Here is a 25,786-nt window from a genome sequence, read left to right as displayed (position 1 = left end):
TGCCTGTGGAGGCACACCAGACCAGACTGGTTCTCCCGCTCGGGCGGAGCGTTCCCGCTGCAATTTCTACAAATGAGAAAGAAAAGCGCGAAGAGCTGCGCCCGGCTGTCGCATTTCGTGCTGCTCCCCGCGCGCTGCCGCCCCGGCCCTCGGCAGCCCTGCCGAGCTGCTCACGGCAATGAGCGGGGCTCGCCTCTGGCTGGCCCTTGCCCAGCACGTGAATTCGCACTCAAATGAAAATCAGATGCTGCCCCAGCGATTATCGTCCTTTATTTTTGCAGGTCCTTCTGTAACAAAACCTGTCGGCCCGCAAGCTTTGGCAACGCTGTTCAGACTAACACAAGCGCAGGTGAGCAAAACGGCTGCAATAGTTTGCTGACAGCGGGTGAACACAACAAAACCGGAGCCTCAAATGTCCTTCAAATATTTAACTTCATAGCAAGTTTACGGAGACAGAGAGTCCCCGTGCGACTCCCAGCTGCCCAGCGGCTCGCAGAGCCCAGAGTTTGCCCACCCGCCTCACTTCAACGAGGGCGATCTGAACTGATGAATTCAACTCTTTTGCAAGAGATGGTGCAACCAGGAATTAACAGAGAACCAGCATTTCCTCCCTTCTCAGTTGGGCAATCCTCGCTGTGCCGGAGCTGGAACGCTCAATGGCCAAGGGAGATGTGCAAGAAATCTGCACGGACTGGACGAGGCTGGCAAAGAGACGCCTCCAGAGCCGGGGCTGCATTTGCTGTGTCCTCCCTCCCTCTCACCTTACCCATTTTACCCTGACGTAAAGACGTTTCCCAGCAGCGTTCGCTGCCCTGGCTCTGCGCTGTGCGGCACCCCAGACACGGGGCTGCACCTACAGGAGCAACCAGCCCACGGGGGGCAAAAAGCAAAGAGGGAGAAAACGTTCCTTCCCATCTCCCTGGCCCCAGATCAGGTCACACAGATGCTACGTTCTCCGGCGAAGGCATCGGGCAGCGGCACCTTTATCTCCTAATATCCCCTGCAAGCAGCTCAACTTAGTTAAGCGGCACCCATTAGTGTCCCTGCAATTAAAAATCTGCATTTTCATTATAAATCTCTGTATTTAGAAGCTTAACACCTGCAAGATATCCTCCAAAAAGAAATTTGGCAAAAAAAAAAAAAAAAAAAAAAAAGGCAAATGGGGCAGAGGAAAGGGTTTTGGTGTGGACAGCGAGCGTGGGTCTGCAGCCTCCCTGCAGGGCGAGCACAGCGGTGAGCCGTGGTGCTGGCTGTGCCTCTCCTCTGCACCGGAGCTGCAACACTCAGCCCCGATTTCCATCGGCTGCACTCGTAACAGACCTGCAGACACGTCTGCACCCCAAAACCAGAGCAGGGGGCCTTGGGGAAGCTGGCCCCAGCCCCAGCAGAAGCACTGAGGTAAGCACTACAGAACCAAAGAGGGTCTTTCCAGCTGCAAGCAAGGGCAGGCGGGGAGGAAAAGTAGTGAATTTCTTTAATATGAAATGTCACATCTAAGATAGAGCCCACAGAACCAAAAAGTGCAGACTGGCAAAACCTTCCCTCCCAGAAATGCCGTGGGTTTCACTGGGAGTCCCACACAAACTAAGCATGCAGAATCAGGCCTCAAGTACATAAAATAGACTATAGAATTTGGTACTTTAAATTTAAAAATATTTATAAATAACTTAAAGACATTCAGGCTCAGAGGCATATACAGCCAAATATTTCCCTCTGATACGGGGAACAGCACAGATCCACATCTGGTACTACAGATCCACAAGGCAGAAATTACCTTTACATTTAATACAGGAAGAAAACGTGCCTGTTGCAGGCTCTTTGGAACATCTCCTGTGCCCTGTTGAAGGCACAGGGAGGACACAATAAAGTAGAAAGCACTGGGGATTAGAGATCCAAAGTACAGAGCATGACCTGTTCTTCATATATATTCACAGCATACGGCAAAACAACTCCCCGCGGATTCCTTGGCTATCTCTACACTGCCAGGTATATATAATGGCAAACTTAACCATTGGGTGAGCGAGTCCAGCCCCTGCGTGGTCCTCTGCTCTCAGGTTTGAGGTTGCCTACCTTAGTTTGGGTCTGCTCTGCAGCCGGTAGCAAAGAGGAAGGAGCCCTCGGGTTCAACCCGTGAGCAAGGATGGACTCAACTGGATCCAACAGTTCAGCCTGCAAACTCCAGTCTCGGCTCAAGCATGGTGAAGGCAATATAGACGCAACCTCACATCCAGGGTCTGCAGTAGACATCCAACCAGAAATCCCCTGAAGGGAAGCCTTGAATTCATCACACAACCCATCCTCTTCTACACCTGGATTGTACCTGTCAAACATACTGCAAAGGGAAGGCACACGAGGGACCGTTTAGGGCAGGGGTACACTCTTTTGGATTATTCCTTGCATTGAGTCCGGACGAAATGTGTTGACTGGCAGCACAAGAGCTGGCAATCCTCTGTGTGCTCACAGGACAGCAGAGCACAGAGGAACCAGCTCCTGGCAGGGAAAGCAGCTCTCCCTCAAGGAGCAGTCGGTGGTCCTCGGCAAGGGTGCAGATTGCAGCACCACTCAGCATTGAGCAGGATAAGCTATTTTGGCCATGTGGATATTTGCCCACTAGAAATGGACTGGGGCAAACCAGCCACATGGGCCAAATTCTCACCGGCTATGTCGAGCTGGTTGGCTCTCTAGGCCACCAGCCATCCCCTGAGCAAAAAGTGAAAGCTAGATTTCTTTTCTCCTGTGGGTTTCGTTCAGACCCATTAAATATAGGGTCTTTTTCTTCCCCCCTGTTAAACTTCTGCAAAAAGAAAATATGTTCTTTGGCACTTGTGCGACAATGACCCATCGGCACGACACTCTGCCATCCTCCGACGGCTTGCTGAGCTCATCTCTACAGGTCTATGTATGCAGAGTCTGTGTCCACCCTCTGGGCCTCACCGAAGATCAGGAACGCACAGAGGCCGATGCTGTTAACAGCAGCCACCAGGTTGAAAACGGAAATCCAAGAGCCAGTAGTTTCGATCAGATAGCCGGCCGAGTACACGCAAATGACACCTGTGCGCGGGAGAGAAGAGACAGAGATGCAAGGGCTGGGGCCAGATCCTGCCCGCCAGCTGCGAGGGGGCTCCCCAGGAGAGGAGGAGCTGCAGGAAGTTCCTTACCGAGCAGGGCTCCACCGGTATTTCCAATGCCTGGAAAGAAAAGAAAGGGAAATTGCCCTATTGCTTTGGCTCACAGGAACCCAAGGACGTGGGTTCCCACCCAACGCCAACCTACGTTCCTAGTAAAACACCTTGCTGACAGCAGGAACAGCCGCCAGGCCGAAATGCTTATCCTCTTCCCACCCCTCTGTGCACGCACTCATTTCACTAATGAAAAGGCGTGTTCACGCCATTCCTCGCTCCCAGCAGTGGCAGGTGTATGCAGGGAAGGAAGCTGAGGCTGCAAACGCAGACCAGCGGGTGCATGTTGCTGCTCCTGCTAAAGCTTCAGTGCAGCCAGCAGCATCCCCTCCCCTACACACAGGTTCTTCCAGGACAGGTCTCGAGGGATCCTTACCAAACAGCAAGCCAGCACACGAGGGGGCCAAATCTTGTACATTTACTGAAATACCACTATTGAGAAAGAGAGAGGAAAAAAGGCTGTTTTAATGGAACGTGATTGTCTTTTTCATTGTTTACACACAGTTCAGTTTGTTACACAACAGCAGAAGATCCCAGACATCCAATAGCTTGTAAAGAGAAGAGAAGAAAGAAAGTGGCTGACAGTGAAGCAACATGGGAGAGCAACAGAAGGAAAAGAATTCAGTTCAAAGCAGCTCATTTAAAGTACTTGGGAAGGATCAAAACACAATTCACCTTATGCTTCATGTGCTACTACCTGCTCGGTCAAATGGGCCCTCCTCAGTGTGTCTAGCCCTTCCCCAAGGTAGACAAGGTCCACAGGTCTGGCTGGACCATCTCCAGCCCGGTGGTCACTAAACTCCACCAGCCTTGCAGGGACCAATATACAAGGCTCAGACCAGTGCCAGTTTCTGCCCGGACACAATGACGGAGGGAGCCTGCTCTGGGACCCCAACATGATGAGCCGGGTGGGAGCTAAGTGCCACAGCTAGTATCCTTATCGCTCTCGTTACCTGTGGTTAAAGGTCTGAAGTCCAACAGAGGCTGAGGCAAACACGATAGCTTTGCAAAAACTGGATGTCTGACCCAGGCACAAAGCAAAAATGCTCGATACACCTGAGCCGATGACCTGGAAGAACGAGAAATTTAAATGTCACAGCAGCTTTGCTGTAACGAAGAAAGCAGCTCCTTCTGGAAACAAACTGTTCCCTTTCAAACACAAAGAACGTATCATGCACCAGGTGCTCCTCAGGCCCTTTTTTCTCCCCTTTTGTATTGCCTTTTTGGGTGCCAAAGACCAGTCCAGCTGGATGCTACACTGGGAAGCGGAGGCACTACTGCAGGTTGTAGAGGATACGCTGCACTTTCCCCTGGCATTTCTCTTCCTGCTCATCTTTCTGTTGCTGTTTCCTGCAATATCTAACAAGTCACTTGGCATGACAGTGCATGACTGGTCTTTGTTGAAGAAAACCTCTTCCGAGCACTCACAAATCTCTGTGCACAAAGCGGATTTCATTTCCCACACACTTTGATCACTAATCTATTAGAAAAGCTCTAAAACCTATTTTCTTTCTGTCTCTAACCAGCAGCCTGACTCTGTAGGAGACCCAGCCTGCATTTCCCCAGCAGACTGCCACGCACCTCGAGGCCATCAGGCAGCTCGAGTTGCATTCGCGTGGCTTTATTTCTCTTACCTGCATGAACTTACGAATGGTGATGGTTTTATATCCTGGAAGAGAAAGGAAGCGTTGCAGTCAAGGACAGTTCAACAGTTAACCTTGTTCTCCAGCCAGGAGAGCGTTGGGTAAATGCAATTTAGAACAAAAAATGAGGAAAAGCCAAAAGAGCTCTTACCCTGGTTGATTAAATGATCAGACAGAAATCCACTGAATAAACTCGTTGGAATTGCAACCAGCCACGGGACTACATTGAAGACCCAACCCTAAAAGAGAGCAAACATGCAGAGAGGCATGCTATCAGAGCTGAGTTTGCTCTCTGTAAACGTGAGAAATAAAAAAGGGAGAGAGGAGGACTCCTCGCGGGCTCCCCTGCAGAAAGGGAGGGCGGCCAGCGGGTGACACGGCTTTACCACGCGAGCGATTACTGTCACCAGCAAGCTGCGTTTTGTTAAAATCTAGGAAGCGATTATCTGATGCAGGAACGTTATATGGAGCATCTTACATAAGAGCGCCACGATACAATGCCGAACAGATGGTAAATTACTGCCACACAAGCGTATTACCGGAGGTGCACAGATCTTGTCACAACAATATGTTTGCTGGTTTAATACATGATTCTAATATAAATATCAAGTATGCCATAAAGCGCCTTACAAACGTAATATTAAAAGGCATTTGGAAGCAGCTCTGGAAGTTATTTAAAAACCTGACAGAGCTTTGTAGAAAAGATCGTGCCACTGTCCGAAAACGAGGAGACACCAAAGTACTAGGTGAGTATTAACTAGGTTTCTGAAAAATGGGAACATCGTCTGTGCCAAGGAGAGGGAAGCCTCTGCAGTGTTTTTTGAAGTACATGTTATTAAAGATAATTATAATTTTTTCAGGCTGCCCTGAGCTCTACAATATCAGCACAGTAAAAAAACATGTAAGCACAGGAATGAACAAGTCAGGGGTCATTTGCAATGGCACAACATGATGAGCTCCACACGATTCGAAAACCGTCCTTCCCTCGGCAAAGAGCAGCCTAAAAACCAAACACGACTCTGTCCTCCGTGCTGGGAGGGTGCCCACGGGAGGGCTGGGGAAAAAAAGAAGCAACGGAGGATGCCCAAATCCCGCTCTACCGGTCCGGGCGAGCGTTAAGTGGGCGCGTTGGCCGCGCACCGGCGCAAGCCGTGCAGGACGCCGCCGCGGGGGCCAGATCCGGACATCCCAAGTCCCAGGGAAGCCCCCGTGCCCGCTCCTCCCCGGCTCTGGGCGTGCGAAGGCGCTCGGAGGGTTTCCGCAGACGGGGCGGACACCGGTCCGCCAGGTCCCCGCGCTTGCTTTCCGCTGCCGGCCAGAAAGCCGGCTTACCTTCGACTCGGGAAAAGTTTCCTTAAAGAAAGTTGGCAGCCAGGAGAGGAGAGTGAAAAACGTGCTGGCTGTAGAAAGCTGAGCTATGATGACGGCCCTGAAAACACACAGCGGGGAGGAAACGATCAGTAACAGCGACAGGTCCCGCTGGGGGAAAAAAAAACAAAAAAACAACAACAACAAAAAAAAAAACAGGTGCTCTAGCTTCCCCGCGGCCTTCCCACCCGCCCCACTGGCTTTCCCAGGCGGAAACGCCGCCGCAGCATCCGCCTACCAGATCGGCGCCTTTCGAAACAGCTGCCTCCAGGGAACCTTGCTCTGCTTGGACACGGGGAGGCCTCTCGTTAAACAGCCCAAGGGGACGACGAGTTCTGCGGGGAAGGAGATACACAAGGGCAAGCGACGATCAGCACTGCCCCGTGCAACTGGAAGGAGCCGCGAGGCTTCGGCACAAACGGCTTTAATCTATTTCTAACCCTTTTTCTTTGCAACACCTACCCCGGACGCTTACGTGAACGCCTTACTACATTGAGCAAGACCCTTTCACTGTGTCCACACTCTCCCCCATCCAGCCACCTTCACCTATTCGTTACATCTCTTGGTATGACTAGACAGAAATATCCTCGGGCAGGGACCAGGTGTGAATTTTGTACAGCACCAGGCACACATCGGGCTCCTTATGAGCTGGGCTCCTACACACCACACTCAGATAACGCTGTAGCCAGCGTTTGCCCATATGTGGAATTATTCCCTGACAGTTATTTGGAGCAGATATTCCAGATTAACCAGTTTTAAAAAGCTCTATGTGTGGATGCTCTTACTTTGGAATAAGTATCTTGTTCTACTTTAGCTTAATCCACTTTGAAGATCATGCTCTGCTTGGTATTTCCACTGGTGCTTAAGAGGGCTGAGGAGTTAGATCAGACTCTCAACAGCAATATAATCCATCGTGGGACTTTGACCTTTTACATTGCTGATTTCCCACTTCAAAAGCTTGTTTCTGGGTTTAGCACCTCGAGTCAGACACACTGTATGTTATACAAAGATACCCGAGTAAAATTCATTGTGTGACACCAGGCGTCACCTTGGGAACTCGGGGGCTTGCAGAAAACAGCCGACCCGTTCCCAGGGGCGCTGGCAGCGAGCAGCAGCCGGAGGGATGCACGGGGGTGAAATTACCTTTCTCGTTCAGGAGGTACTTGCACGTGCAGTAAACCCAGAGCAAAGTGAGCAAGCCAGAGAAGTAGAAAACGCTTTCCCAGCCGTACCAGTCCAGGAGGAGAGATCCTGCCCCGCCGATCACAAGCGTGCTGGAAGGGAAACCACAGAGCGATTTCCAGGACTGCGTGAGTCAGCAGCAGGAGCTTCTCGGGGTCGCTAACCGCAGCTGCGAAAGCCCTCAGCCTGCCCGTTGCACCGCTGCAGCCCCCCAAAACCAGCCCGACTTCCCGGCTCAGCACCTCCGGCCGGGTCCTCAGCATCTCCCCGCTGAGGTCTCCGGCTGCGGACGGAGCCCTGCGTTTCCCACCGACGCGCGTCTCGGGGAGAGGAAAGCGCAGAGCCCCGAGCCGAAGCGCGCTCAGCGGGGAAAGACCGCGGGGCACCTGACGCGTGGGAAGTATCTCAGGGAGCGGCTGCATCTGCAAAGGGCACGAGGGCACCGGAATTCCAAGTGGTTAAATGCAGGAATATTTCTATTGGACTTTTTAACAACCCTTCCACTTAGAAGGGAAATTCTCACGGAAATTAAAAGAGATGGGAAAGTTATATTATCCCCGTTTATCAGAGAGGACGGGTGACTAGTCCCCGGCTGATCCCTGTTCTTCCTGCTGCATCAGGCTGTTTCCCTTAGAAATTAAATGTTGCAAATCCTCTTCAAAGTCTGGCTCAAAAGCAAAAATCCTTGACACAGGTCAAGAGCAAACGGTACATTTCAGAGAACACAAACTTCAGCAACGTGGGCATGAGCGTGCTCGACAGCAACAACCCCAAGGGCCCGGGAATCCACACGCACTTTGGGCTCAACGTTTTGCCTCCAACTATTTAACGGCATTTCATCATGTATGACGTCCTTAGGCTCTTCAGAACTTACCCGAACTGTGAGCCGGTGCCCACCGTGCTGTACGTGAAGGCGCGCTCGCTCTCCCGCACCTTCTGGGAAAGGAGGCTGGCCAGGGCAGGGAAATACACCCCTGGAGCAACGCAAGCAAGACGGGTCAGTCGGCTGGCGTCCGCTCGTGAGCAAAGCAAAGCAAACGTAAAAGATCCCGCGGGAGCCAAGCACCAAGGCAAGGCAATGAGACTTTCGGTGAACACAAAGCAGGGATATAAAATGAAATGGATGAATCCGAGGCCATGCAAGGTTTATTTGCACCTTCTCCCCAACCCTCTGTTTCTAGCATCACTGCTACTACAGTAAATTTGTCACGGCTAATGCACTTGCTTTGCAGGTGCTTTGAAGGAGTTGTAAAAAATGGAAAATCAAGCAGGAATCTTTATGATTTCCAAAGCAAGCAGCTGCAGCTTCTTACTGCAGCAGCCCACATCTTGCAGATTTCTACATGGGAACGACTTATTAGTGACTTCCCCTAGAAATGGTGCTTTTTTCCCCTGCAGAAGTGCCAGATGTGGAGGCAGTTTTGAGCCAGGTGACTGCCCGAACACACAGGAGGACAGTTAGAGCATCGCAAACCAAACTCGCATCCGAGTTCACTGCCCCGTGAGAAAGCCCCTGGGCAGGGAAATACCCGCACTGGGGACGGTCTCGCCTCACCTTGCAGCAGCCCCATGAGGAACCTGGAGGAGGTCATGAAGCCCAGGGGGGCCGAGCTGGCGTGGGCGAGCAGCGGCGTGATGAGCGTGAGGAAGCCCCAGGCTGATGCAGAGAGGAGGAGGACTTTTTCACCCCCTATTCTGCAAGACAGAAAATGCGTGTCAAAAATGAGCAAAAGCCAAAAGGGCAAAGTCCCCCAGACAGGAACCAAGAGCGTTCATCCCAGCTTAGCCAGTTTTTAAGGGTGATTTTTCAGCGCAAGCTGTTCCTCTCCTCTGTAGCCCTTTGGGGACGAGGCTCAGGAAGGGGCCGCGAGACAGCTTTCCAGCAAGGCTGAAAGTCTCTGACGCAGGGGAATTCAACGCTGCTGCCGCTGTTCCCTTTCTCTTGAATAATGACATTGTTTTCTCTTCCCTTTGCTCTTCTGCATCAGCCATGCTTGTCTGCTAACTTTTTTTTTTCTTTTTTGGGGGGAAAGCATTTGTTTGCAAACTATTCAGGAGCATAAAGAAACAGCGGAACGCACTGCACGGATAACGCGTTCCTTCCAGGTACGTGCTTCTCACAGAAGGTTTCTAGCAAGGAGCTCCTCACTAAGGACAGGCTGGCTGGGGAGAGCAACTCAAGCAGATGATTACTGAGATCCTTCCTTAAAGCCAGCTGGTTTTTCAGTCGCTCCCATCAAACGGAGGCACGTGCTCTTCCCAGGCACAACTGGGAGCGGTGACGGGGGCCTGCTGGTGCAAAGGCTGCACCAGAACACTGGGTGCGACACCCGCAGGTGCTGAGCTGCGAGCAAAGGCAGCAGACCGTGCAGCTCGAACCGAGTGCCTTGCAGAAAGGAAATACCTTCTTCCTCTGGTTAGCGATCTCGGCTATAAACCCTGCCAAGCATCTGTGCGACACCACAGGTATTTAACTGCTTGTTAATGGACAAGTAATGCTCCCTGCGAGCAGCGGCTGAGAAGTATGCAAGAGCATCACCATTTATCACTTTTCTAAAATTAGGTCTGCTTTACACCCGCCGTATTTTTTTTTTTTTTTAGTCAGCTTAATATTTTAGGATGTGGGCTTTCTTTTCTTTATTGCAATAAGTGAACAAGTACTAAAAACTACCTCCATTAGAAACATTACACTGCTCTGAAAGTGCTTTCCACTGTTTCCAGTGTAGTTTTTTTCACCTGGTCTAAGTGCCCATTAATACAACCACTATGGTACCCAGGCAGGAACTGTTAAAGCAGCGATTATCACCTAGACACTACATTTCCTGGAGATTTTGCCTCTGCAAAGCCCTTCAGTGCATACCTAGTTGTAAACATAACATCAATTTTCAGACCCAGGAATTTAGTCGGATAGTCAAAACTACACGCGAGTCGGAGCCGGAGGCCCCGACGGAAAGAGCTGGAGCACGTTCGGCGCGATCTGGAGAGCCCCGCGGAGCTGCTCCCCGCAGATACCCTTCACCGCTGCCAAGACCTGAACCGCGCGGCCACAGCCGCAGAAAGCATTACAGAGAAAAAGCCCAAGCAGAGGAAAGCATAAAAATAATTTCCAGTACCGGTCACCGATGTGTCCTCCGATCACCTGCGTCAGGCAGTAACCCCAGAAGAAGCTGCTCAGCACTACGCCGGATTGCTTCTTGTCCCAGGCGAAGCGGCTGCTCAGGGCGACGGCGCAGACGGGCACGGCCACGCGGGCGCAGTACAGCAGGCAGGTCCCCAGCAGCAGCATCGCCGTCCACGCGCGGGTCTCCGGCCTGCCGAGGGCGAGAGGGTGAGCCCGGGAGCCCCCCGCGCCGCCGTCCGCGGGCTGCACGGCGGAGCGAGGCGGAAAGCCCGTCCCTCCGGCTCTTTTTTCTTTCTTTTCTTTTGCTGTAAGGTTTGTTCCTCGCCCTTCCTATTCGTTTTTCCCAAGGGAGACGGCTTGTTACCCTTCGAGAAAGAGCAAGGCTTCAGCGAGACAAGGTGGCCAAATAGCCCGGAGAGAGAAACGACACAAACCAGCCTGACCTGATAAATTTAAGATAATATTAACATGCTAATAAAATTGGGTCTAGTTTTGGCATTTGAATACTAAGTTTAGTATTTATATACCGAGAACGGTCCCCCGCACTGCATCTAAGGGGAGAAAGGCGATTTGCCCCTGCTCCTGGCGCAGGGACCCTCGTTTCTCTGCAAACCTGCAGCCCCCACGCAGGCAAACGCCTTCGTCCTCCTGCAGCCCGCCAACCTCGGGCTCGGTCCCGCGTTGCCTGTGGGCTACGGAGTTAAAGGCTTCATGACAGCACCCTCTATTTATATTGCTTTGTATTTCTTTATGTTTTCTTTGGTTATAGTTACAGCCAGAGCACAAAGCCCTGCAGACAGGCTCGCTCTGCTCCGGAGATGTTGGCAGCATTTGCTGTACCAGGGCATAACCTCCGCGCTCTCCACGCTGCTAAACCTACCTGCCTTCGCCTGGCAAACAACCCAGGTCACTTTGTTTTTTTTTTTTTTTTTTCTTCCTAACACATTGAAACAAGCACTGATTGCTCTGTACTGGAATTATGATAAATGTAGGTTAATCCGGCCCTGCACAAGGCCATTTCTGAATGTGTCGAATGGGCCGTCGCAGAGGGGGACGGAGGAACAACGCGACACGAACACGCCGGGCAGCTCTGCCCGCTGCTAATTAATTTATTGCTACTTCCGACGAGGCCAATAAGGAGCTCAGCGCCGACGGCTGGCAGCAGCATCGGGAAGCTCCTCAGCCGGGGCTTTGAAGGCTGGAGCCTTCTTCACTGTGGGCACGTGCAAACGGATGCAATAACCCCGGCGGCGAGACGGGTGCTCTCGCGCCGATAGGAAGGTTGGCAGCAATAACACATCAGTTTGGTACCAAACCAGCGGCAGGTCCTGCTTTGCCTGCAATCATCCGACCGTCACGAGCGGTCACCGGCCACCCGCACCCTCAGGGAAGCGGGGACAGGGTTACTGCTGGGCCGGGACAAGGTCGGGTTTTGCAGTAGAGGAAGGAGCTCCGCAAATGTGTTTTTTTTCCTAATTACAGCTAGCACAGAGGCTGCTGAAGAGTCAACGCTCTGCTCAGCGCAAAACAGCGGCAGCAAAGATTATAGAAGATGCCAATGCAAAGGGGCAAAATTAAAAAAAAAATGCTTCAAGAATGAAAGAATAAGGACAAATCGCGCAGTAGTGGCTAAAAGGGGTTTCTGGGGTGCAAGAGCGCGGCGCAAGGCAGCGCGGCCGGGAACAGCCGGCCCCGGCCAGCAGCCGTCTCCGGCGCCGCCGCTCGTTCCCCGCGGCGGAAGGGGCAGGAAGGAGCGGGAGCCGCAGCCCGCCTCTCCGCCGGCCCGCTGCACGCTGGCCGAGGCGCGCGCCAGGCGGCGATGCCCGGGTAGTTATTTTTTCCACCCGGCGCAACAGCCCCCTTGCTTCCCTCGCTTTGTTTTTCTTCACCTACCACGTTTGTGAAAAGTGAGATTTTTTTTCCCCCTCCTGCTCAGGTTGATTCTGCTGTGCTGCCCACCAGTTAAAGCTTGCAATTCATTGCTGTCAAAAGCAGCTTTGGGGCCAAGAGGAGCTTTTTTCCCCTCTGCCCCAGGCAGCGGCGCATGGCAGAGGACACGGGGCTTTTTATGGGGACGGCTGCCGGCTTCCTGCAGCTCCCCCGGGGCACAAATTCCTTCGGCAGAGCAGCGGAGGGCAACAACACGGCGTTCAGCGGGCGCTGCGCTCAGCTCCCTGCCTCTCTGCAGCTCTTGCTCGCGGCAGAAGCAGAGGTGCAATCAGATCTCCGCAGCTCACGTGAGCTGGAGATGACGGCTCAACCCGGATAGAGAAAGTGGGGGAAAAGCTGCTAACAAAACGCACGCGTGCTTCATGCCACGACATAAGGAGAGGCCCAGAACAGCCATAAACAAAACCACTTTCTTGCTGGCGCTTTCCATGCAAAAAGCTCCCAGCACTGGTTAAAACTAGGATGAGAAACTAGTGCAATAAAAAAATAAAATTAAAAAAAATTGTAACTAAAGGGCACGCGCTGTGTTGACCGAAGATCAGGGCTCCGCGCGCGGGAAATGCCGTGACCTCTGCTGCGGGCGAGGAGCTCAGCCAGGCAGTGGGGACCGCGGGGCCGGGCTGCGCCGCCCAGCGCGGGAAAAGGCCCTGGGAACCCCCCATCTTGGGGCTTCGGGACTCCGCAGGGGGTTCTCCATGTCACACGTCTCTTCTGGAAGCATCGTCCAAACCGTGGTCTGCAGAGCACCAAGGACTTCACATGCGACCTTCGGCAAGAGATTTTTCTTCTCGGTGCGTCCGTTTTTCCGCCGGAGATGCAAACACGTATCCACGGCCTACAGGGCCTTGGTTGGCATGTTAAACTCACCGGGATAAAAGCACTATCCAAACAGCCAGACGGGTTAGATATAAACGCGAGGGCTTTTTCCAACCCCAAAGTGCTGCTCTTGGAAGAGCGAGAGCAGCCGGGCAACATCAGAGCCACTGGAAACCTGCAGGAAAGTTTGGGCGAGGCAGGATAAACCACAGGGGAAGAGCAGCGGGAAAGGAAGGAAAAGTCAGCTGGAGAAAGGGTGAACAAGAGGAGAAGCAGCAGGAGCAAAGGTGGCAAAATAAACCTGCCGAGAAAAGGGTTTCCCCCTCCTCGCAGCAGCGGATGCGGCGGCAGCTGGGCGCGCGTGCGGCAGTAGAGATAACGAGCTGATTGCGGTTTGGGTTGTCCTCCTGCTCCTCCCCGTGAGCCAGATTCTTGAAGTTGCCCGCAGTCGCTGGTTAAGGTGGTCAGAATCGCTTCAAAATACGTCTGCCCCGACGGGCATTTCACCAGCGGCCCCGTCCGGTTCAGAAAGCGGCTATCGACGGTTTGCGTTTTTAGAAGAAGTTTGGAAAACCGAGGTTTTTGTTCTGGCAAAACGTGTTAATGTTTTTCATAGGAAACAAAATCTAAACGGAAACTTTGTCGCATGAAAATCCAGAGGGGAATTCTTCCCCCCCCCCAACATACGGTTTTACTAACACTTAGGGATAAATTAGAAAAGAGAAGGCAGAGAGAGGAATTTTTTTCAATTTCTTGGGGGGGGGATCTTACAGTTTTAAGCAACACCAGTGCCAAAGGTCGATTTTGAAGGTTATAACCCCACTGCTGAAAGCCATCAGCCTGCGCTCAAGAGGCGCTTTTGAGTCTCAGAACTCCTCAGCCTGGAGACCCCGAGCGCCGTCGAGCACCGGTGCAGCTGCTGCTCAGGCTTCATCTTAACCCATCACAACTTCCAGCACAAACCTTGCTGCCACACGGGGCCGGGAGGGGAGCTGGGGGGCAGCCAGCGGGGGCGCAGCCTTACCTGGACCAGTACGGCTCGGCGCCGCCATCCCTCCTCCTGCCGTGGGGCTGCGCGGCCCGCGGGCCGTGCTCGGCGCTGCGCGGGGGCACGCTCCTGCCGCAGCCCGCGGCCATGCGCGCAGCGCCCTCCGGCCCCGCCGGCTCACATCGCCCCGGCCCCGGCCCGGGCTCCGGCTCCCTCCCCCCGCCGCGGCCACGTGTCAGCGCCTCCCGCCGCGCCGTTCCGGGAAGTCCCGCCGCCGCCGCCGGGCTGCCGAGCGGGCAGGGCCGGCCGGGGGTGGGGGGACTCGAACCCGCGGCACCGCGAGCGGGCGCGGGGCAGGGCCGGCCGGGGGTGGGGGGACTCGAACCCGCGGCACCGCGAGCCGGCGCGGGGCAGGGCCGGCCGGGGGTGGGGGGACTCGAACCCGCGGCACCGCGAGCCGGCACGGGGCAGGGCGCAATTCGCGCCTCCTTTTTCCCCCCATCCCGCGCCCACAAACTTTCCCCTCTTCTCCCCCCGGTAAATAATTACACCCACGTCGTGGGCAAAATTGAGCAAATTTAAAAAATAAGGGAAAGGAAAGGAAAGGGGGGGGGTCTCCCCTCACCTCTCTGCCCCGTCCGGCCTCCACCCGAGCAGCGCGGTGCTGCTGCGGGGCAGCCTCCTGCTCCTGCCAGCCTTGCCGCTTCGGCTGCCTCCTCTTTTCAAGGATTAGAAACAAATACGATGTTACAAAGTGAAGAGTTTAAGGAAAAATTAAATGGGAGTAAGTGTTGTTACAGGCTGATTTAACTCCCTTGGGTAGAGCTGTTGTCTTCCTTTAAAGTATGTGGGAGAGACAATCACTCTAATAGAAGCAATTAAAATAATGGTTATCTCAGTCCAAAACAAGGAGATTTGTGACTCAGTTCGGGAATATGAATGAGCAGGAGGAGGAGCTTTGCTAGGACACTGCTCAGGCGGCTGCGTGGCTGGTGGCAGCTTGGATGCAGGCACTGCGAAACTGCCCCTCGGCAGAGGATGGAGCAGGAGCTCCAGCAGAGCCCACCAAGGTCATACACGGCCCTCGGGAAAGCGAGCAAAGCTCCGGGGCTGCACCAGAACGTGCGGAGCACAGGTGCAAGGCAGGCAGCTCCCATCTGCTACTCCAGGAGAACCAGCAGCCTGTAAATGCTCATTAAAATTACGCCTGTAGCAGACTAATGTTTAGCTAATTCACCCATCCTTCTCCTAACAGGAATGCTTTACAAGTCCCTGAAGAGCAGCTAGCAACTTAAATCAGAAGGGGTAAAACCATTATTGAACTGAACCTTAGACCAGGAAATAGTAAAAGGTTCTTCATATGCCCTAGAGACGACTCTAAAACAAGGAGACAAAAAGCTGATGACAAAAGCAAAGTCATTTCTGTTCTGTTCTTTGCCTTGGAGGAAATAGATCTGCCTCAAAAGGCCTCTGGTCTGGTTGCACAGTCCTCCTACTGATAGAGGAAGCAAATACCAATAGGCTTAGGTACAAGAGGGAACTGAGAAGACCACGTGTCATAACTATGGGGTTCAGTCATCATCAAGTTGTAGGCTTCCCTTCGGTTACCTGGACAAGGAACTAGGCGAAGGGTGTTTTTATTCTCTCTGCTGCTGTGCTCATTTCCAGAAGAGGGAGCCAAGTCCTGGAGAACTGCAGCCAAAATCAAAACCATTGTTCAATCTGTGATGAGGGATTAGGAGAGTTAGGGGTGTATACACGCTTATCTTTTTAAACAGTATATATACTTGGAATTAGTTAATTCTAGGCAGGAGAGGAGATGAATGCTGATGTAACTGCACAAGTTAAAGCATGTAATAAGCTCAGAACAGAACTCAAGAGCTGAGATCTTGGGCATGATACAGTAACCAGAGGGAAAATAGATTAGCTCATAGGCATGTTAGTTCACATATGGGTATGGTACAGCCCCACTACTAGGGGATGTAAGCATTGATACTGGCCCATGGGCTATCAGCTTGCTCAATTTCCAAATCAAATCATACAAGTATGATTTAGTATAGCACACAAGCTTTTTGTATTTGTTGTACTCCTCCAATTCCCCTCCTTATGCTACTCAACATTGTCTCTTCACTGAAGAGCTGCTTTGACTAATTTGCTTCTCACGTAAGAAGCAAGTTTCACTTCCAAAAATAGCTGTGGTTAAAAAATGTGTAAAGTAAGTTGCGACTGTAAAGTTAACAGCCAGCTCATAGCATCTACCACATGCACATAAATAAGTCTAAAACCACAAATTGTTCCTTTCACTGCTGCATGATTTTCTGAAAGCAAATCTCTTATTGAGCTGATTAAATGGCAAATGGAATCAATTCAAAAGACAGACGCTAACTTAAGAAAATAATCTTATGTGAGAAAACAATCTGCTCTAGTTTTTCATGTGTTCAGTTTAATCTGCCAAAAGATTAAACCAAACAGATTATTTATTGGGTTAATATTTATGGATCACTAAAATTTATCCACAGTATCAGAATGGTTATATTATTTGTCTATTTTGTTAAGCACTGATCGAGAACAAATACTGTGTTTTCAAGGGATGTGGAGGAAGAAATAGTCTCTCACACTCCAAGATGACAACTGTTGTCTTCTAAAGGGACAGTACAGTTGTGTTTAAATGGCTCCTAGATAGCAAGAGGCTCTCACTGTACAACTTCCCCACACTTCAAAGAAAAACGCATGCAGCTTCTAGTCTCAAACAATGTAAACTTGCTGCAGAAAAAAATATGAAAAAAAAAAAAAAAAAAAGGCAGCAAATCAGCAGAGAAGTTTACGAAATGCAGATTGCTTTTAAACGAACAGTGACTCCTATGTAGGAATTCCTCCAGGAGATAGGTATAGGGTAGCAGCATACGCTTGTATTCTCAGTTTAAGACAAGGAGCACAACAGGGAAAGCAAAGGGCTTTCTGGTTCTGAAGTGCCCAAAGACATCAGCATGCAGGTCACCAGTAGTATAGCTAACCTTATCCTTGACTTCATCATATGAAAGCCTGAAGGCAGAGGAAAGGAAGAGAAACAGGTCCTACCACCATGTACCCACCAAGAATTACAAATCATTGCGAGGGTCCTGTTCATAAGCTTTGCTTTTTATCTGTGTAGCTGAGCACGTAAAAGCAACGAGCTGTCAAGCAGGGCTGGTGACAGCATTGATCATGTAACTATAGACCCTGCTAGCTCCTTTTCATTAAGGACATTGTGGCAAGAACATATACTAAACAGTCACATTGCTTCTAGATGAAATAGAATTCCACACCACAGCTTTGAACCCACATCAACTCGCATAGTCTAAGGGTAGAGTTAGGGCAAATTCTGCATCCTTTTATATTTTTTGAGATAAGGATCTGAAGGATGCTTTCAGCTACTGTTGACAGTAGAAGGCCCAGTTACCCATGAAGATAAGACACAGAGGGATCAAGCTCCAATTCAATTTAATAAGCTTCATAATGAACTTGGACAGAAAGTGCTGTGAAGTAAGTTGAGCAACAGTCATCTACTAGTCAAGGATTTTTAAAGTAATGCTTTTAAGCTTATACTCAAGCATACAAAGCATAAATCTTACAAATTAAAAGCAATAAAACCATCATAGAAAAATGTAATGGCTTCCCCTCTTCCCTACAAGGAGTAGAAAGGAGACAGAATTCTTTCCAGGTAACTTCACGCATTTTTAATGCTACATGAGTGCTCTCCACATCCATTTCAATTTTCCTGTTAATGTGGATTGGAAGGAGCTGAAAGTGTTTGAATAAAATCATCTTAAAAGAGAGAGAGTTACTTCACCTGGTTTCAAGCTGTATCTGTTTGCCTCTTCAAAAGTCTTGAGAGGAAATGCTTTACTTAAAAATTCTGCTGTTATTTCTGTGCAGCAACCTCTGGTTTTCCAGCTATACAAAATTAAACAGTTTGGTCAGTATTTCTCAGAAAGTACTGCCAGTACCTCATCTTCATGGACACCCATTATTCCCTACGCTTCATAAGTGACTCTATCGTACAACAGAAGCAACCATAGTTCAGCTTAGATTTGACACTCAAAAAACCAAACAGTCAACAGTCAGGAGACAGTGTTATTAGATAGGTGATAAGTTTTGGAAAAGGACTGAAATTTATAGCCTAATCAAAACACACTTGATATAAAGTCTTTTTGCAGAGGCATGTTAGACAGGATATTTTACAAGCCAACTTCTTCATGTTCATAACATTAATGATAAAAACCTTATTTGTTTTCAACAAAGGAAAGGTTGGGGGAGGAATGAGTGTAGTGTATTTAATTATACCAGATTTGTTTGCCACCACTGAGTTTGAAACAAATCTTCATATAAAAATTTTCATATTGTTTTAGATTAATTGGAACAAAATATGTATTTTTACACTAAAGCAAACTGATCAAAGTGGCATTTAATAATATTTGTTAAAGTGGTTATCTAACAAAAACGGGTCAGCAAAATCCCATTCATTAGTAGTCACCAAGTAAGACATTTCTCATGCATATGACAAAAGTTCATTCGTGTACTGACAGAGGTCTGTTTACTGTGTACAATATTTCCATAAATTATGTTTCACAGCCCCTACCATTCAAGAATATTTCAAACAGATTATATATTATATTTGTATATGCAAACTATTTTATATACACTAATATAAAGATCCTTAGAAGTACCATTATGACTACCTTTATGCTTTCTCTAAAATGCATAGCTTTCAAATATTTTCTTGCAGTTACCAAAAACTTTACAGATTAAAGCTGCTTATCAATGTGGCATGTTCATAAAAACAAAGTGAAATAGTTCTATACTCATTTTATATTAAACCCCTTAAAAAACATGTTTATTTTTAAATGGAAAAAACAAGCTAGTGAAAATTCAAGTAATCTATGCACAATCTTTGCCCAAATACTATACGAAATTAATGTAGCATTCTAGAAGTACAGTGAACTTCTCAACCAGGACTGTAATACTGCATTTCTCATGGAGAAAAATGCTAGTCATGCCACAAAAATGCACCACTTTCCACTTCATCCAGGAGAAGCTTTAGATGAGGTTTAGCACACAAACGTTAGAACAGAGGAAAAGCTGATCCGTTATACATGAAGAAATTAGAGCTATTCCAGTTTTGTTTCTGTAGTTTGTTATTAAACAAAGTTACATTAACCATACAGTTTATCACAAACTAAAAGTTATACATGGTTCTTAGACAGCAACCGACTGGAGGGAAAAAAAAAAAAAGGAAAAAGAAAGAAAGAAAAAAAGCAGTTAACAGTTTGGTGTCAGAATAACCAGTCTGGATGAAGTAAAGCCAGACCACTGCTGTAGATGGGGGGAACTGATAGCTTGTTTGTTATATATGAACTTTAAGACCTGCCTACCACAAAAGCCTCAAATGTAGAACAAAACCCATCAGTAATAAATGGGAACAAATCAAAAATCATTTTGTTATATCCATCATCTAGCTTAACCTTGGTGCTCTGCATCTCTAATAGCTGCTTAACAAACAATGGTTTCCCTCCTCCACAAAAAATAGCTACACAAGTAAACAGTGTTCACAGTAATGCAATCAGTAACAGGTTTTGTTAGTTTCCATAAGTCAGGTGTATCTGCAAAGCTTTATACAGTTTAATGCGTAAGTATTCCAGTAAAATTAAGTGAAAACTAAATTTCATTCTACAGGGTAATACCTACCATACAAGACTAGATTATGTACAGTATGGGACTGGTATGACAATGCCAGTGTATCGTGATGTTAAACTATTTTATCCATCAGACTGCTCTTTGTTCAGCAAGTCTGTAGTAACTCGATATATGGGCTTAAAAATCTAGAAATTGATTTGGCAAGATTAGTACTTATTACTACTGGATACACCAGTATACAGTGCTGCAAAATTAGAGTCAACCAGAACATCCCATACCCAGAAGATTACAACTGTTGACTTGAAAGTCTGGACTTCACATGTAAAACATGAAAACTATAATCCTAATTGGAGTGAAGACAGTCAGTAAACAAAGTAAGGGTGAAGATGAACTGCATCTCTTCAGAAAGGTATGGAAGAATTGGGAAAATGAAAATTTCAGTTTTTAAAAACAGCTCAGCTCAAGGCATAAAAATAGCCCTAAGTAGCCCTAAAACTACAACTCTTATTCAGCAAGCATAAAGGCAGATCCTGCACAAGATGATGGATCAGAGGCTTCAGCGAGCACAGCTTCCCCCTACTTCACTTCCTAACACAAGTACATCTTTTCAGCTTACAAAAACCCAGTGGTCTTCAAAGCTTTAGACACTGCAGTAATTCCTGCAGGTTACTACAGCTGCAAGTTTCATGTAGGGGGAAAGCCCCTTTTACCAAAAACCTTTACCTGCCTCTGGGGGCCATTTTGGTCATTCACGAAAACTAAGAGAAAATTTATTTCCAGCAATACTTCTTGTGAAAAAAGATGGGTCACTGATCCATTACAAACATAGCTCTCACCATATAAAGCACCAAAAGTCAGAAATAAGGAAAAAAAAAGTCCTTAAATTATGATTTACAAGTTTTTACACTATTTCCAAGGCAAAAGGTTGACCATACTGCAAAGTTATAGATGAAAACTTGACCAGTTACTTTTAAGGGGAATGTATATCTGGCTATAACTTAAAGGTAGAAAATATTCACTGTTCTATATACACATTTCAAACAGGAGACAGTTAAACTTAACTGAGTAGTTGCCAATATAACTCCATATTAACTCACTGGCCACTAAACTAGGCATCAGTAGCCAATTAGAAACCTTGAGTTCTGTATTTTTAAAAATGCTATTTTTCCTTTCCTGTTTAATTGTTTTTTAAAAATGTATTATAGTGCATAGCCTAAGTCAGACTTTCAAAGAGATACAGCGCCTTTCAATGCAGTTTTTGCAGCATTTAAAAGGGACTTTTCTCCCTTCAAATTAGATGTTCATTGAAAAATCTGAATTGAGTGCTGTACTGTAGTAAAAATATTTCAGTCACAGACTGATATAAATGTATACTGTGCAGTACTAAGATTATTTGATGTCCATCTGCACACATTTTACTTGGGTTCTTCAATTGTCCCCTTGCTGAGGTCTGTCATTTTGGGATATTTCACTTTCTTCTGATCCAGCTCATTCTGAGCCCACAGTAGTAGCTTCAGTAATTTTGCCAACTTGGGTGTTGATTCACGATTTTCATAGTCTAGGACAGCTTGGTTAACCTCACTCCATACCTAGGAAAGAAACACTGGAGTTTAGTAGTAGTTTTCCTATGATTAACACCAGTAATGTCACACAAACATTGATAATGTCACACAGAGATTGTTGATTCCTCAGAATATGGTCAGGAAAAGGCTCCATACACTACAAAGCTGGAGAAAACACAGAAGAGTGCCAAGCAGTTGATTACAGTAGCACCATTTTTTTTGAATTTCACTTCAGAAATATTTGTTCTTTTGCATACCACTGTATACATGTTTCTAAATAGTCCTAAAAATATTTAGGCATCACGTATGAATAGAAGACAAAAAATTTCTTTTGAGAACGTACTACCTTCTGTCGTTGCATCATGTTAAGCAAGTCTCCAAATGGCGATTCTTCAGGATTATCAAAGGCTAGCAAAGCCAGCGTACGCTCCATTTCTGTCAGGCATTCTCTGCTCTCCTCTCCTTGTTCTGCTAATTGGGTCTGAGCAAATTCCAGAGCTGCTTCTGTCTCACGCTGCCGAATCAGTTCAATCAAATGCTGCTGCTACATATGAGAAATACAGCAATATTAGCTAAACTAATAAGCCAATCTTCAGTATTTCAAGACTGTAACTGCCAGTCATCAGTATGTAATTTGAGACAAACACTAGTCCATAATTTGACAGTTTGAGGTCACTTCTTCTAAGTGTATGAGACAAAGAGCAGCAGACTTGTCTACAAAATCTATTGAAAAGGTTGACACTATTGAAGAACAGGTTTTGAAAGATGTGTTACTACCAGAACTACTAGCAATCTAAAATAACAGTAATTTGGAAGTTGCTAAATCAGAGAGGACTGTTGTTGTTAGACGTTTTCATGTTACTAATCGTATATGATAGTTACCGCATGGCATGCCACAGTTTCTCCTTGCTACAAAATGATATCAAGAACACTTGAAATTGCAGGCATATTCAGTCAGAAACCCTAAAACCAACCCTAGTTCATTTTCCAGTCTCTCAGCAACCCTTAAAGTAAAGATAAAATTTGCCACTTGTCCGTACCTGCAAATGAAAATAAAGATATCTGTTTGTATCTAACAATTCTGGATGGAGGCTGTTTATCAATGCAATGGCTTCTTGAATCTGTCCTTTCAGTATCATTTCTCGAATTTTTATTCTTTCATCCAGGGTCTCCAGATCAACACTGGGTTCAATGCCAGACTCCATTCGAAATTTCTCTGCCGCCTCTTTAAAGCCCTCTGAAATAGAAAAATTTTACCTGTAAAATCTATTTTATGAAGCACCTTAAAAAAAAAAAAGACAACTTAAATGAAAAGACTGGTGTATTACTTGTGTTTTTTTGTGGTGAAACGATTAATTCTGAACTTCTGGAAAAGTTCTTATCTATTTAAAAGAGTATCTATTAATTCTAATAGGCATCTAATAATGCTTAGTTCATTCTAAATTCAACTATCCTCATTCTCTATGGAAGCACGCAAGTTATAGGCCAACATCTCTTCAATATAAGACTTGTTTTACACTTAAAATGAGCAGCATGGTTATTCCAAAATGTTATCATTTTCAAAATTTGGGTATTTTGCCTTCTCCCTATACCCTACCTCTCAATTCTGTTTACACAGACTGAACAGTTTTATTGAGAACAAACAGAAAAATAAAATGGATTGTTTCCCATATTAACACCATATTATTTGGAAAAAAGTTACAGGAGCTATTCTAAATCCTAAATCCTGCTTTCATACACACACAAATGATCTATGATATTTAACTATCCCACTGAGATGCTCTTCCTTCACCCTAGAGGCTCCAGCTACACAGCAGTGTAAACAGGGGTGTAGATCAACTACAAATGCCTCCGCCCCAGTATAACCTACTGGAAAGGTATGCATCATAATTGCTAGGGCACATTTCTGAGTATTTTTGATCGTTCTAAGTATTAAGTTAGGCTATATGCTAAACAGGCAAATGTTTTTGGTCTCAGACTATTTTAACAATAGTGCTCTTCCATAGTTTAATTCTCTAGCCAGTTAAAATTTGCTTCTGACAATTGTTCTTTTCAGCTTTGAGAGTGCTATTTAACAACAGTAATATATCTTGAATCCTGTTTTAATGGCACAAAGAAGGACTAAATATGGAAGCAAGTCATGTTTGTTAACACTGTTTCAAAGATACTCTCTTTCCTGCATCATTTAGCAGAAGAGTTAGGATTAATAAGTATCATTTCTGCTGTATGAAATCCTCGCTTGAAGTTAATTAAGTTGTTTCCATTTAACAGAATACAGGAGCTGAAGTATGTTGCTAAGAGAAGCCACCAGCAACTATGAAATCTTTACCACTCTTATTTTTATTCCATCTAGTACCACATTCTAGCAAAAACTGTCTGCTTTGGTAAAATAAATCACATGCATTTAAGAGTCTCCTAGCATTATTGCATGTTATTACCTGTAACAAGGTAGTTCATGATAAGGCGGTTCATATCTGCTCTCTGAATGTGCAAGTTATTAAGTTTTTCCATCCATTCATCTTTTGTGATTTCATCAGGTTTTTCTGCATAACTCATCCTGGACTCTTACTACAAGGAAAGAAAAGCATCTCATTTAACACATTTCCAGAAAAATGAAATTTAACGTGCATAAGCACTGTGTAACTACCACCTTTATATCTTTTTATGAAATCTTTTAAACTAACAATCCAAAAGGTGCCTGTTTATCCCAAATAATTATTTTATATTTTCATCTCCCTTGTTCCTCTGCACTCTTTCACATACACTTGGACAGTCTCTAAAGCTGCTTTCATCAATCATCAAAACACAAATTCAAACATCATCTTTTCATATTTCTCTTAAACACAATCCAAATAACCATAAAACAAGAGTTATACAGCACAGTGTGAGGCAAACAAATCAAAGAGTTTGACAGCAACACAGAAAATTTGTTAACAAAACCCTGAAGCAAAGCTTTTGTATACAACATCTACTTTAAAGTTTTGACCTTTGACTGCATAGCTACAAAGCAATATGCATTAAGTTATCCAATACACAAATGAAAGACTTGCACTAGCTTTGCTTAGCTGTTGACAGCAAAACTACTTTTGACAATGCTTCTAAAACACTACTGCCTTTTTTTTTTTTTTTTTTTTTTTTTTTCTTTTTTTCAGATTTGGAAGCAGAGCACTTTGCTCAAATTTAAGCTAGCATTTAATCACTTCAGGGCACCTGCCTACATCTCACGGGGGCAGCAAAAGGTGGGGGGAAAGGTAACAACAGCAGCAACAGGTACTGCCACCCCTCTCGGAGGAACCCGCGCGCGCTCCCATCGTCAGCCTGTTTCCTACGGGTTTGTCTCCCCCTACGCTGCCGGCCGGGGCCGCTGCCGGCCGGAGCCACGACCGACCGGGGACAGCTGGGCGGCGGGAGCCGCGACCAGCCCGACGCCGGCTGAAGGGCCGACCGGTCGCGGCCCCTCATTCACGCCGCTCCCAGGCGGGTGGCGGGGGGGAGACAAGCGGCGGCGGGGACAGGCTCCGGCCTCCGCCCGCCGGGCCCCAACCTGGCGCCGCCGCGCAGCGCTGCGGCCCCGCCGCGCAGCTGCCCCCCGACCCAGCCCTCGCCAAGGCCAGGGCCCCCGCAGCGCGCCCGGCCGCGCTCGCCGCAGGCCCAGCGCCTTCCCCCCGCCCGCAGCGGCCGGCTGAGGCCCGACCGGCCGCGCCAGGGGAAGGGCGCGCCAGGCCCCCGTGACCCAGGGCAGGGAGGGGGCGGACGCCGCCATCTTACCGAGCGCGCCGTGCTGCCGCCTCCGACGCACGAACCTGGGCCCGCTCCGCCGCCTCGGCCAGGCCGCTGGCTCGCGGGTCTCGCGAGAACTGCCCGCTTGGCCAATCAGCGCCCAGAGAGCCACGAGAAAACGCAACCACAGAGTTGGGGCATGCGATAGAGTGTACGCCTGTCCCCGTATGTACGCTCGCGCTGAGCGGGGAGGCGATGCTATAGAGACGAAGCGTTGGGCTGCGAGAAGGGGCTCGCCAGCACCATAGAGTTGAGGGAGGCCCGGCCAGGGTGACCATAGAGTGGGGGCGGCCTAGGTGCTCGGGAGGCGGCTGCGCGGCCCAGCGCTGCGCCTGAGGCGCTGGGGCGAGGCTGCGGCCGCCTGGAGCTTCCCCGCGGGTTGGGGGCCGTGGTTGGCGTGGGCTCGGCGTTCAGCCTCGAGTTACTGCCTGCAGAGTCGGCGCTGCCGATCCTCCGGGGCCGCGCGAGGGGAAATGAGTCTCCTCCTTGGCTCCTATAGGTTATGACTGTGTACGCTCGTGTAG

At 48.1% G+C, this 25,786-nt stretch overlaps 2 protein-coding genes across 3 annotated transcripts; both read right to left on the bottom strand.

Moving 5' to 3' along the window:
• Positions 1-272: 272 nt before the first annotated feature.
• SLC17A9 (solute carrier family 17 member 9) lies at positions 273-15,966 on the bottom strand. 2 transcript variants are annotated; one of them, XM_085314173.1, is made up of 13 exons: positions 15,856-15,966; positions 10,486-10,683; positions 8,928-9,067; positions 8,247-8,346; positions 7,334-7,464; positions 6,429-6,525; positions 6,155-6,251; positions 4,974-5,061; positions 4,814-4,848; positions 4,133-4,248; positions 3,556-3,611; positions 3,159-3,188; positions 273-3,051 (listed from the first exon to the last, which is right to left on the bottom strand). In XM_085314173.1, the coding sequence occupies exons 2-13, from the start codon at positions 10,656-10,658 to the stop codon at positions 2,888-2,890; spliced, it is 1,227 nt and encodes a 408-aa protein (XP_085170299.1). In that variant the 5' UTR covers positions 10,659-10,683; positions 15,856-15,966; the 3' UTR covers positions 273-2,887. The 2 variants fall into 2 exon arrangements, with proteins under 2 accessions (XP_085170299.1, XP_085170298.1); XM_085314172.1 differs by lacking the exon at positions 15,856-15,966 and adding an exon at positions 14,284-14,429.
• A 2,705-nt stretch (positions 15,967-18,671) lies between these two features.
• On the bottom strand, positions 18,672-25,346 carry GID8 (GID complex subunit 8 homolog). Its single transcript, XM_085314171.1, has 5 exons — positions 25,251-25,346; positions 23,921-24,050; positions 22,523-22,719; positions 21,829-22,026; positions 18,672-21,509 (listed from the first exon to the last, which is right to left on the bottom strand). The coding sequence occupies exons 2-5, from the start codon at positions 24,036-24,038 to the stop codon at positions 21,336-21,338; spliced, it is 687 nt and encodes a 228-aa protein (XP_085170297.1). The 5' UTR covers positions 24,039-24,050; positions 25,251-25,346; the 3' UTR covers positions 18,672-21,335.
• Positions 25,347-25,786: the final 440 nt, after the last annotated feature.

The sequence above is a fragment of the Rhea americana genome, unplaced genomic scaffold, assembly GCF_003343005.1.
Source record: "Rhea americana isolate MKP2758 unplaced genomic scaffold, rheAme1 scaffold_4, whole genome shotgun sequence".
In the NCBI taxonomy this organism is placed as follows: Eukaryota; Metazoa; Chordata; class Aves; order Rheiformes; family Rheidae; genus Rhea; species Rhea americana.
Note: the sequence above shows the minus strand (reverse complement) of the source record. Positions and strands in the feature narration are given on the sequence as shown.

What these genes read in the sequence shown, in the direction of transcription:
- SLC17A9 (XM_085314172.1), bottom strand. Translation starts at nt 14,396, where the DNA reads ATGGCCGCGGGCTGCGGCAGGAGCGTGCCCCCGCGCAGCGCCGAGCAC. An exon ending in TGATCATTTAATCAACCAGG is followed by an intron (nt 4,849 to 4,973) that starts GTAAGAGCTCTT and finishes TTTCTCTTCCAG; the next exon opens with GATATAAAACCATCACCATT. An exon ending in GTGTGCTGGCTTGCTGTTTG is followed by an intron (nt 3,189 to 3,555) that starts GTAAGGATCCCT and finishes TTTTCTTTCCAG; the next exon opens with GCATTGGAAATACCGGTGGA.
- GID8 (XM_085314171.1), bottom strand. Translation starts at nt 24,038, where the DNA reads ATGAGTTATGCAGAAAAACCTGATGAAATCACAAAAGATGAATGGATG. An exon ending in CATGAACTACCTTGTTACAG is followed by an intron (nt 22,720 to 23,920) that starts GTAATAACATGC and finishes TTTCTATTTCAG; the next exon opens with AGGGCTTTAAAGAGGCGGCA. An exon ending in ATCTTTATTTTCATTTGCAG is followed by an intron (nt 22,027 to 22,522) that starts GTACGGACAAGT and finishes TCTCATATGTAG; the next exon opens with CAGCAGCATTTGATTGAACT.